The sequence below is a fragment of the Sciurus carolinensis genome, chromosome 3, assembly GCF_902686445.1.
Source record: "Sciurus carolinensis chromosome 3, mSciCar1.2, whole genome shotgun sequence".
Lineage (NCBI taxonomy): Eukaryota > Metazoa > Chordata > Mammalia > Rodentia > Sciuridae > Sciurus > Sciurus carolinensis.
In genome coordinates, this window is record NC_062215.1 from 12,085,502 (window position 1) to 12,097,644 (window position 12,143).

Genomic DNA, 12,143 nt, shown 5'->3' on the forward strand with positions numbered 1-12,143 from the left:
TTTGGGATTTCTTAATTTCCCTACTCTCAATATATTATGGAATTTTCTGTGTGAAGTTTTGCCATGAATTAAAGTGATGTCAACAAAGTTTTACCTTAAGTCATATTTTACCACCGACAGGAGAAGCCCCAGTCCTCCAGGGAGCACAGTTTCCTGCTTTGAAGAAGCTTGTCTTTTCTCCCTGAGTCACAAGTGTCCTTGACCGAGGATGGCACTCAGCTGACCTCCAGTGACAAGAGACCCGGCAGCTCTGACCAGACACCATCGCACTCCTGCCTAAGGAGCAGGTCTGCTTGTGTCCATTTCCCTTGCCTTGCTTTGCTTTGCCCAGCAAGGTCAACAGCATTTGCCTCTGCTGCAGGCATTTAGAACAATGTTTGTTTTCCTGAAAACTTTAATAAACTCACTTTCACTATCACTGCCACCAGTTTTTAAAAAAAAATTATTAACTAGAAATATAGTTTCAAAATTGTCATGAAAGGAGCAAAGATTTGAAATTCAGATAAACTTGAGTCTGATAAACCTCTAGTATTTCTTCTTAGCTGTGTGGTTTTGGGTAAGTTAAGCAACCATTCTGGGTTTTGGTGTGTCATCTATAAAATGGGGATAGTAATGGTCACTGTGAGCATTCAATGAGCTACCGTGTAATATTTCTTATAGGCATTTAATAAAGTATAATTAATTTTTCATTCCAGTATTTTCATTTTGTCATCCTATTGACTGTATGACATATGACACAAACACTACATAATACATATATGCATATGTACATATATGTACTTATGCAAATCATACATTCTATATATATGATATATTGCACGGGGTATACATTAAAGAGTAGGAAGTCAAGTCAACTGAGTTTTTTAAAAGTCTCATATCTTTATACAAAAATTAACTCACAATGTATCACACTTAAAAGTAAATCATAAAACTATAAAACTTTTAGAAAAAAGGAGAAAATATAGGGTTAGGTAAAAAGTTTTTTGATTTGAAATCAAAAACATGTACCAAGAAAGGAAAATCTGATAAATTAAACTCTATCAAAATTAAAAATTTTTGGTCTATGAACCTGTTAAAAAAATGAAAAGCAGCTATAGAGAAGGAGAAAGTATTTGCCAAGTGCAAATATTAAATATTAATACTCAAGGGCTTAATTCTGCCATTTGGTACAGTCCCCTATTGTGGGATCCTGTTTATAAACATCTCCAAAGATCAAAAGAGCTTCTCTATTAGCCACACTTCAGTGTACACCTTTTCCTCAAGATCAAAATGATCTAACTTAATATTCTTGTACTGACTTTTACCATAAGAAAACGTATGGGAGGTTCTGTACATAGTGGCTCAGTGGCACTTAGAAGCAGGTTAGCAATGCTACACTCAAAGGCTGAGGACAATATGTTTATAAAATCTCATCAAGACTCATGTTCTTCATGGGCATGGTGGTGCACACGTGTAATCCCAGTGGCTTGGGAGGCTGAGGCAGGAGGAGCACACATGCATTACAAGTTCAAAGCCAGCCTTAGCAACTTAGCAAGGTGCTGAGCAACTCAGTGGGACTTTGTCTCTAAATAAAATACAAAATAGGGCTGGGGATGTGGCTCAGTGGTTGAATACCCCTGAGTTCAATCCCTGGTACCCACCACCCCCCCAAAAAGACTCATAGTCTCTATTGATACATTGCTGACTTCTTACTTAAAATTGTCAAAATTAGCACTTAATATAATCCATTATATCCCAAAGAGTTGGGTGAAAATAATCCTGTCAGTTGAAAATAAAAGAGGTCATTAGCTATTGTCATGGCTAGATTATTCTGGTTTATGTTTTATAAACAGAATGGGAAGAAAGAGGAGAGAGAAATCTTAAATTCAAAAGAAAACATGATTTATGCTTCTAAGTAAAATAACATCCATTTATTTAAAAGCAACAACACTGTAGTCACCATTGGCTATGTAACTATATCCATTTCCCTTCTTGTTTTCTGGTTTTCCTTTCTTGCCTAATTCCATCACCAGCAGGCGGATCCTGATTGGTCTAGGCTAGTTTTGGTGCTATTGGTCTTCTTGCTAAGGACTGGGCATGCCAGGTTGAGCATGTGACCTGCTCTGGTCAATGAGACGTGAAGTGAGGTGAGGGAACATGGTTCTAGGAATGATTTCCTTACTTTTCAGGAGGAGATCCCAGAAACTGTCCATTCCTTTCTGCCTCTGGAGAGTACAGATCTGGGCAAGATGCCTGCCACCCCTGTGGCCATCCTGAGTCACTTTTACCATGAACCAGCACAGGAGGTAGAGCCAAGAGAATGCCAGAGATGCAGAGCCAGAGTCTGCCCAGCCTCAGAGCTGTTCTGCAAGGTATTACGTTCCTTTAATGTTCGTGCCAACCATAGAGGGTGTTCTATTACTTGTGAAGAACCCTAGTTGACCCGGGGCCTACCTGAGCCCCTTGACCCAGAGAAAGTAAACAAACAAGCTGAAGGGGAAAGGAGGGCATACCTGTTCTTGTGACTCCAGTTCTTTGTGCTGTAACTTCTTCTCTGCACATCGCACCTGATTAGAGCGGTTTTCTAGTTCATCTTGTAAAACCTGAAATGGTGTAAAACAAACATAGCAATTTAAAAAATTAGCATACTTGGGAAAAATAGTTTTACCACATGAATTGGCATTAAAAAGGCCTTAGATCTCTAGTTTATTACTGTTGTTCCATGGAGTTCAGGCAAACAAAATCAGGCTGTCGTGTGTTAGGCACAGGTGCATTCTGTGTTAAGAATACCTAGTATGTAGAAAAATATGTAAATGTTAAACAACCTTTTTGGGCAAACAGCAGGTAGTTAATATTTTCAAGTTAGCCAAGCAAGTGGATAATGTGATTTTTGAAATGCTAGCAATTTCACATTGCTTCACTGAACAATATTGTCTAGAAAATATTGTGATGATATTTTGTGTCAGCTATTGTAAAAACCTTACATATAGAAATAAGCTTAGAAAAGACTTTATTATTAAAAATTGTTATGCGAGTGTAAAAGCTAATGATAGGTGATCTAAATGATTTCTTTGTGGCTATGGTAATATCCTCTTAATGATAACTTCACCATATTGCCCTAAAGCAGTAGAAATACATTTTTCCCACTTCAAAAAAAAAATCTAGTATGAAAAATTCCAAACTTATGAAACAGACAAATTAGCAGATATCAATTCACATTATAAAAATGTCTCTTATTTGTCAGTATAGAACCACAACCATATAGTAAAGCATTAAGCTATTTCTAATTAAAATAGCCCTCCAAGGGACTGGGGATGTGGCTCAGTGATAAAACACTTGTCTAGCATGTGTGAGACCCTGGGTTTTATCTCCAGTACTATCAAAAATAATAAAATAAAGTAAAATACACCTGCAAGTATACTTATACTCTGAAAGGTATTGAAACAGAGGAATAATACCTGATCAACATAGCATTTCTCAAAATTATAAAATTATTAAATTACTGCATTAAAGAAATCTCTTTATGAAGTTAGAATGGTAGGGAATTTGAAGAAACTACAATGACTGGACAGGTATAAACTTTCAGTTGCCCAATTGGAAACAGAACTCAGGTTAATATGGGGAATTTAGAAGTCACAAAGATCAGTAATTATCATTGTATCAATTTGCCATTTTAAGTAATGAGATAACTAGAAAAGAAACAGAATCCATTCATATAATCCCACATAATTATAGAAATCACACAAGGAGAGTTCCAGTGAGCAGAACAGAGGGGATGATAACACAAAGATGTCAAGTAAATTCTCAAAATAAAATCCATCTAGTCAATATTATTGAGTTCCTGCTTTATGTCAAAATTGCAATAAGTACTATAGATATAGCACTGAAAGAAAACAAACCAAAAAAAAAAAAAATCCCCCCATTCATAATGCTTTCATCATAATAGAAGCTCATTCTCAAACCATCTTAAATTAGAAGTTCTTAGCCTGAGGTCTATCCATGCACAGACCTGCAGGAGGACAGAGGACAAGCCACAGAGATACCCACAGGACAGCCTTCTAGGCAGCAGACTTGGCTGGGTCAAGACCTCGAGGAAGCCACAGAAGTCAGTGAGAGATGGAGCAATAAGGTCAGGGACATGACGGCTCAAGTCATCCGGCCACATGGTGTATCACAGATCAGTTAAGGACTTTGGGTTTTGCTCAGAGGCAGATGGGAAGCTCCTGCAGGGCTGTGGGCAGGCACTGCTTTGGTAGACTGGAGAGGGATGAGGCAGAGCACGGAGGCAGGTCAGAGGCCACCACAATCCACTAGGAAAGGGATGATGGAGAATTAGATGGAGGGTGCGAAGAGCTGGTAAGGGAAGAGTTGGATTCCAGATATATTCTGAGGATAGAGATGGTGGTCCCAAGGAAGTAGATGCAAATCATGAGAAAAAAAAGGGCCCCCCAAAATCTGCCCGAGTAGTTAGAAGACTGCAGTTGGCATTTACAGCGATGGGGCAGGAGGGAGAAATGCTGGCGCTCAGCCTGCATATGAGCCTGAAATGCCTGTTACACAGCCACGTGGCGACCCTGGGTGGAAAAGCCCAGAGTTCAGGCAACATGTTGGAGTGCCCATTAAAAGTCCCTTGAGTGCAAGGTCAGTCTCTTCTTGCATATGAACACAGACAATGGTGTTTCACCTTTAGGGGTTCTAGAGCCCTCTGAGCATCTGATGGAGGATATGCGGTCATTCCCCAAAAGGGGAGAGAAATATACGCTTATGATTTTTCTCTGATTTTTAGGGAGTTCATAGATTGCCTGAAGCCCATGCATGGATAGACCTCAGGCTAAGAACTTCTGATTTAAAAATTCAGATGGTTTGAGAATGAGCTCAAGTGCTTTAGGGTCTCTTTGATATTAAACTTGATTATAAATCTACAATTTGACTAAGTCTAAGAATGAGCTTGGAAATCTCTTAAATTCTTTAATTGTCTCTAATTCTGTTATTGTGGTCTGTTTCCGAAAGGCTGAATGCAATTGTTCCTGTGCCTGTTGATCAAGGGGCATTCTTTTGCTTTTGATAGCGACCAGTAAATAGGATTTTAGCTTCCTTTCGGGCATAAATGGATAGAGTAATGATTACTACATTGGGAAGAATATTCATGCACCTGCTTCTCTGCCCCTGCTCCTTCCTGCTCCCTAATCCATCCTCACATTGCTGTCAGAGTGATCTTCTTAAACCTAAATCTGATCATGTTATTCCCCTGCTGAAATGCATAAGCCACTCTCTAGCACCACCGAGATGCAGCTCGAGTTCCTCAGCATGCCATCGAGGACCTGGCTGAAGACTCCGTGTCCAGTGTGTGGCCCGATGCTCTTGTCACTATCAGTAACAACAGGAGACAGGTGGATTTCACTTTTAACTTCACCATAAGCCTGTGCAGCAGGTATTGTTTCACCTGCATGAGAGGAGACCTCTGAGGTTCAGTGTGGTTATGCAGCTTGCTCCAATCCAGTGTGGCCAGGAGTAAGGCCACACTGAACAGGGATTTTAACTTTTCTCTGACTTCAAATTCTGGCCTCCTCACTGCTGCCCCAATCTCACTTTGTACCTCTTTATTCTTTGCCTGGAAGCCCTTGTCCCACCTACTCGGTTCAATGGCCTCATCACTCTGACTTATGCTAGAGGACTAGCAAGCATGGACTCCTCTGGGCTCTTAACCACTTGGTGTTGAGAATTGATTCACATCATCTGCAGGTAACTGGTTCTCTCAGGGCTCTCTCCTCACCATCTCTGCAAGGCCTGGTGCCACGCCCGTGTGACGCCTGGCATACATGTGACTCCATTCCTGCTTGTGGAAGGGACTCTTCAACATTTGAACTCTCCTCCCTGAGGACACATCCTTCAATCATCAGAGCTTCCAGCTGCCCTTCATTTGGCACATGTAACTAAAGGTTATGATATGTCTTGAAGTATAGAATATGCAAATACCTTTCTATTAATCTGTAGCTATCTCTGTATATATACACACGTGATACTATTTGTAATAATGTTGTATTTTCTGCTACTATAAAATGTATTTTAAAAGAATTTTTTTTTTTTTTAAATATCACAGAAAAAAGTAAAGGATATGCACATCTCCCTCCCTCCTTCCGAGCTTTCTCTTTCTTCTCTTTCACTTCAGGCCCCTGAGGGTGCCCACGTTCAGAGTCCCAGGTCCTGCTCCCATTTCCTCAGCCCCCCTTCATACCTGCCTCTGGCCCCCTTGGCCCCACTGAGCCTGACTTCACCGCCCAAGTGCCAAAGCCAGCAGCTAATTCCCCCTCATTCTATGGCAGCATTTGGTGTTTTCAAATCCAGTTGTGTTCTTCCCTTGAATTTTGAGGAATTAATTCTGTCCAGCTAAGTCAAGGGATTAAAAAATGAGGCTGCTGCAAAACAGAAGGACAAATACAAAGAGGCCTGAGCAAGGGCAGTGGTGCAGAGAAGTGGACAGATGTGGCAGAATCTTGACCAAGGGATCAGGGGGCAGAGGAACTCTTTCTTATCAGGAGGCTTTATCCTAAAAGACCTGAGGGTAGCAAGAATAGAGTACATCAGAATGTCGGGGGCAGCACTGTGTTGGGTTTAAGGCGGCTGTAGGACTTCACGGAGGATCCCCTGCTGTGGTCTGAATATTTATATCCCCTGAATCCATATGCTGAAGTCCTAAGCCCCAGGTAAGGGCATTAGGAGGTGAGGCCTTTGGGAGGCAGAGCCCTCATGAATGGGACCAGTGCCCTTAGAAGACAGGCCGAGAGGTCCCTGGCCTCTCCTACCACACCACGTGCAAACAGAGCCAAAGGCAGCCACTTGTGAGCCAGGAATCGAACCCTCATCAGATGCCAGTCTGCCACTGCCCTATCCTGGAAGTCCCAGTCCCCAGAACTGTGAGCGATCCATCTGTGCTGTTTCTAGCTCACAGTCTGTGGGGTTCTGCTAAGCAGCCTGAACTGGCCTGAGGACCTATCTAGCTGTGGCACAGCAAAGGTGGGTGTGAAGAGGGCAGAGGGCTCTCAGAGGTGCAGGTGGTGCTTCCTTAGGAAGTAGGCGAATGAGCAGGAGGCCTAAACCTGCCCTGTGGAGGACAGCCACACTTCACCGCAGGCAGGGGAGGAGAAGGCCCCACCAGGGAAGCTGCCGAGAATCCAGGTGGGAGGCAGGTGACTGAGAAGTTAGTAGGAGCAAAATCTAACTGAAAGAAAATTTCAAAGAGGACAGGGTAACAAAATCAGATCTGAGCCTTTCTCTACACTCTGTATGTTGAGAGACTATTGAGTTTTTACCATATTTTATCAACAGCATCAAAATAGAATTCAATTTACATTGCTTTTCATAAAAGCAGCACTTAAAGTTTGCTTATAGTTAAAAAATGTAAAATACTATCCTTTCAGGGTTAATCACAGAAAGTAGTTATGTCCAGAAATTACTTTTATCATCTACTCGAAAATCAGTTTAAAAAACTGAAAAGTATTCCATTTCCAAAAAAGTTAAAGTGTACTCACACGGAAGGAAAATGATAGTTTATATCAGCAGCTGTTTCTGGTTTTATATCTAAAAAAATTACTGTGCTATCCGGTCTAACCTCAGAACTTGACAAAGGATTATGTGAAAATGACCATGACTACTCAGTAAATACAACTGGGGAGAACGTTCTTTTAAGTACGGCTTCATTATTTAAAATCTTCAAATTGGACATTTTGTGCCCCCCCCGCCATGCACAACTTTTAGGCTATCCCTGAGAAAGATACAATATAATCGAATGGAACGTCCAACCCTAGGTCAAAAGTATAAAACAAAACCCAACTGGAAGAGTTAAACTGTTGATTCTGCAAAATCATTCCTCATCTCTTAGCTCTGCTCTGTTAACTGGCATCGTTAGTGAAGAGATAACTCCTTCCTCCCAATTAAACCTGACTGTAAATACCATCTAAATCAACTTGCTGGAGAGCTACACAGTTCCTGACTTTGAGTACTTTGTGTTGATGGGAACAAAGAATGACACTTTCCAGAAGAAAAATGTAAATGACTAAATAAGCTTTTCAAGAGCAATGAGGGTACACCACACTCTTTAAAGGCGAGGAGGTTATAGGATAATTTGATTTGTTTGAAAAATGAAAATAATTAGAGAAAATTAAAGTGTGAAGGATTTTACAGGCAAATGACCTCTTTAGGATGAGGAAAAGGACTTGGTTGCTAATTTGCCTCTTAAATGGCACCTGTGACAGTCCTAGACTTTTCTGTTGGTTTGAAAAAACAAACACAAAAGAATGTAATAGTCAAGGCCATTTCCATAACATCTGTAAACATAACTCAGAGCAAGCCACTCCCTAACTTGTAAAACCACAGCAGTAAGACATTATGTGTAGTTTTATTAAAAACCCAGTTTTCTCCTACATTTCTTTGCCAATTAAATGAACATGAAGTGATGGCAGATACATGCCTTTTAATGATGAATAAATGAAACAAAAGTCATCTTAATTATAAAGTAGTTAAAAATTCATTTACTAAAGGAAATCTTCATTGGCAGAGAGAAGTACTATTTCAGTGATAAAAAAGACAACAACAATAATGCTCTCAGTGTATAAGGCGTTTGACAGGAGGCTTTGAGACTTGGTATCACCTGTGACCAGAAGCCATTCTACAGTCCTGACCGTGCCTCTGCCTGCATCTGAATCACCTGAGCGCTGTGACTTTGGTGCCCCTTCCCAGAGGGCTGTCTAAGCAAGCACAGTTGTCTTCAGTTCCTAGCTCAGAATGCTGTACTGCAGGTTTCCACCAGAGAATACAGTTTCAAACCCTTCTCCATCCTTATCAAAATCTCAGTTACGTGGAATTTGGAAAAATCCACTTGCCAGTCAAACAATCACCAGCAGCTGGTCACACTCTCTGGAAGCACTGCCACAGCAGAGGGACTCCAGAGGCACACACTCTTACGTACTTTGTCGCGCTTCACCCCTTTTAAAGAGCTTTCCAACTACTTCTGACTTGAAATCCAGAGTGTTTGACACATCTGCCTCTTCTGTGTAGCTAAGTTGGCAACATATGCTTGTTCCTGGTCTTTCCACAGTTGCACTCTCCTCTGGGCCCAGCCCACATAAGGGGCAGAGGTAAGTGGGTCTTTTCCTTGGTTCTCTCATGCAGATTTATTATTAACCTGTCCTCTGGGAAGTGGGACTTGGAATGTTAAGAGTGTTCTGTTATTTGAAAGAACTGGGTTAAACCATATGAAACAAAAGGAATGTGGATTAACGCTTTGCCCTATAGATACATAGATGGAGTTCTTCTGACTCTTCTCCCTACATTTGTGTAAGTATGAAAGTTTCCATAATAAAGAGTAAAATAAAAAATTGTTTTGAAGCTTTCTGTCTTTTGAAAATAATGAAGTCACCATAGACTTCCTTTTGTGAGGTTTGAATTTACTGTCTTACTTTGGAGAAAATGGGTGATTCACTTGTCATTAAACAATGGGTAGGAGGGATATGGAGGACTCCCTCACGTACATTCTGGACAGAAAGTGAAGAAAGCAGGGACTTGGGTGCTCATATTATGACTGAAGGAGGAGAGAACCTAGAAAGGGAAGGCTTATTCATATTTTTATTGGGATAAAAATTTACACAGAGTAAAATTCAAGGTTTAGCTTTTAATGGCAATTGTCTATTTTCCACATGTAAGATGATTTTAAAATTTGTGTCATAAAAATGTTAAGATTACAAAATCTTGACATTAACCTATGGTCCATTGGTTGGCTGATCCATCAAAGAGAAGTGATGGCTAATCTGTGGTTACCCAGAAGAGACACCAATTGTAAAGGTGAAATTAGAGTGACTCTCATTTAAACCTGAACTGCCTTTGTAGTAACGCCCACGAGGGTTGAAGCAGAGTTATTCTAGTCTGTAAGTGGTGCTGATATTTCCGATGAGTAAGTTTTCTTTGACATGTAAACTGACATTCAATCTATAAATGTTTTGCTTTCTAGTAGTGCTAACTGAAAGCAAAGGTAAAATAAATTAAACCAATAAAATTTCACTCTTTCCAAGTTAGATTTATAATCTTTATTTTTTAAATCAGATCTTAAATGACTAGGAGAAAGCAAGAATACCAATCCCTGTCATTCCCACAAGGAATAAATCTGGGTCTGCTCAGGATGACCAAGGGCAGAGTGTGACGCTTTTACTGGGTGGCCTCACTGGCTACTTGTAGTTTTAATTTGTTTTATTATTATTTTGACATGGGCTAAAGCTAACTAACAAAGTAACAACTCTTTGAAGCCGAAATGTCACTCAAGATTTCTTTTAAGGTGATTCTTCATCATTCAGACCCACCCACGATGAATAACAAATCATTAAAAAACAAAACAAAACAACCAAAAAACCCAACCCTTTTGTTAGTGGTATTTTAATTTTTTCCCTGTATTCCAAACAAGCAACTTAAACAACAACAACAACAACAACAACAAAAACAAAACTTCTCACAATTCAATCTCTCGGGATATTGGTGTGAGGAAAAGGAGCTCTTTGGGGATTTTTAACCCAACTCATATACTACTTCTCACATGAGGCGACATTCCTTTCAGGTGAAAGCTTTTAGCCGTTGTTAGAACAAGACACAAGCATGAGAAATTGCACTTGGACATGAGTTTACTGTGCTACTGGTTCCACATTTAAGGCAAAAGCATTATGACCAATATAAAACACAAGGGTGCTTTCAACCAAGGAACAAGAAAGTTTTCAGTTTCTCTCTTTTCTTCCCTGTCTTTCTGGTCTATTTTCAGTCCTTTAAGATTCCTAAAGGATTTCCTTTAAAAGTCCTAAAAATGCACTTTTTTCAAAAGTTAGTGTTTCCTGGTCTTAAGAGAGGTTCCAGGAAAAGAAAGCACGTTATTTCAAGACTTTGATGATCTAAGGAAGCTGGACTCTCCTCACGCACCTCCTTGATGTTTCCCTCGTCACTGAAGGCCACGGACTTTACCCACGTCTCCTCCTAAAGTTCCTAGTCTGTTTCTATACTCAGGAAATGCTGAGCACATTTCCCAGCCCTGTAGTTTTAGACATTTCACTTGTGATTAGGTTCTTATCGGGTGGTAGAAATTCAGGATAAAGTCCAAGAACCACAGCCAGGAGTGCTCAGGATCCTAGAGGAACTTCCTCATCTGGCCCCTCAAACCTGAGTTCAGTCTCTGCAGAGACTGTAAATTGCTAAGTCCTCACAGACCACCGCTCTTCTGCTCAAGCCCAGGAAAGAGAGAACTCGTAAATCATTCATTTAAATTTTGACTTTCTTACAAGGCTAATCACTCACATGTGCGGTCCCTTGAGCCACCGCATCTCTGCAAACTCCTCCAACAAAACCAAGAACTTCTCCCCTACTAACACTGGAGTCGAGATTCATTTCTTCCAGACTAGAGAAAACTCCTATATCTCATTAAGCCCTGTGTCTCCTACATGATAACATATTTACACATCTCTTGCTACTGTGGCTTCATCTGACATTTTTTCCTTATTTTAGACTACAAGCTTCATAAGGACTCTCCTCCCCCCTGTATTTTTTAAAGTGATCTCTGAAATGCTTGGTAAAGTGCTATTTACACTATGGTAGTAGGTATTTACTGGTAACACCAACCAATTATGTAAAGAACAAGTTGCCTTTTCTTTCAAACAGTTGGGGAATTCCCACTAAAATTTTTCGAATTTTTTTCCACCTTAAACTACATTTCCTCTTACTCTGTCCCTAGATAAAAGTAACTGTTTCACCCCATCTCCTCCCTCAAGTGTCAGAAGCGGGGTCCCTTCTGGTTTTCTCAAGTTAACATAGCTAATAGTGTCCCTTACCCAAATTCCCAGGGTCCTTTCATGGCTGTGACCAGTCCCTTGGCTGGGTCCCATGGGGCTCCACACTGGAGGTCCCTCCTTGCCCTGTTGCCCTCTTCCAGAGACTGGTCTCCTTGCCTGCCATCTGTTGTATGGGACAATGGACAAGACCCCTGCTGGTCCCTTCAACCCTGATGCTCTTTTATTCTTAGACGGCCACATACTTTGGTTTGCTTGTTTCTTTTGTTTAGGTGGCTACAATTCTCATATTTCTCCCCCACTGGCTGGCTAACTCCGTCTGCACCTTGATTTTGGTTTCTACTACTTTAC

The 12,143-nt window shown here is 40.7% G+C and overlaps 1 protein-coding gene across 1 annotated transcript in view; it reads right to left on the reverse strand.

Annotated features, from left to right (window-relative positions):
• Cep112 (centrosomal protein 112) overlaps positions 1–12,143 on the reverse strand; it is a 447,190-nt gene that overhangs the window by 37,183 nt on the left and 397,864 nt on the right. The window contains 1 exon segment of the mRNA XM_047546437.1: positions 2,493–2,582. Coding sequence (XP_047402393.1) covers positions 2,493–2,582 — 90 coding nt within the window.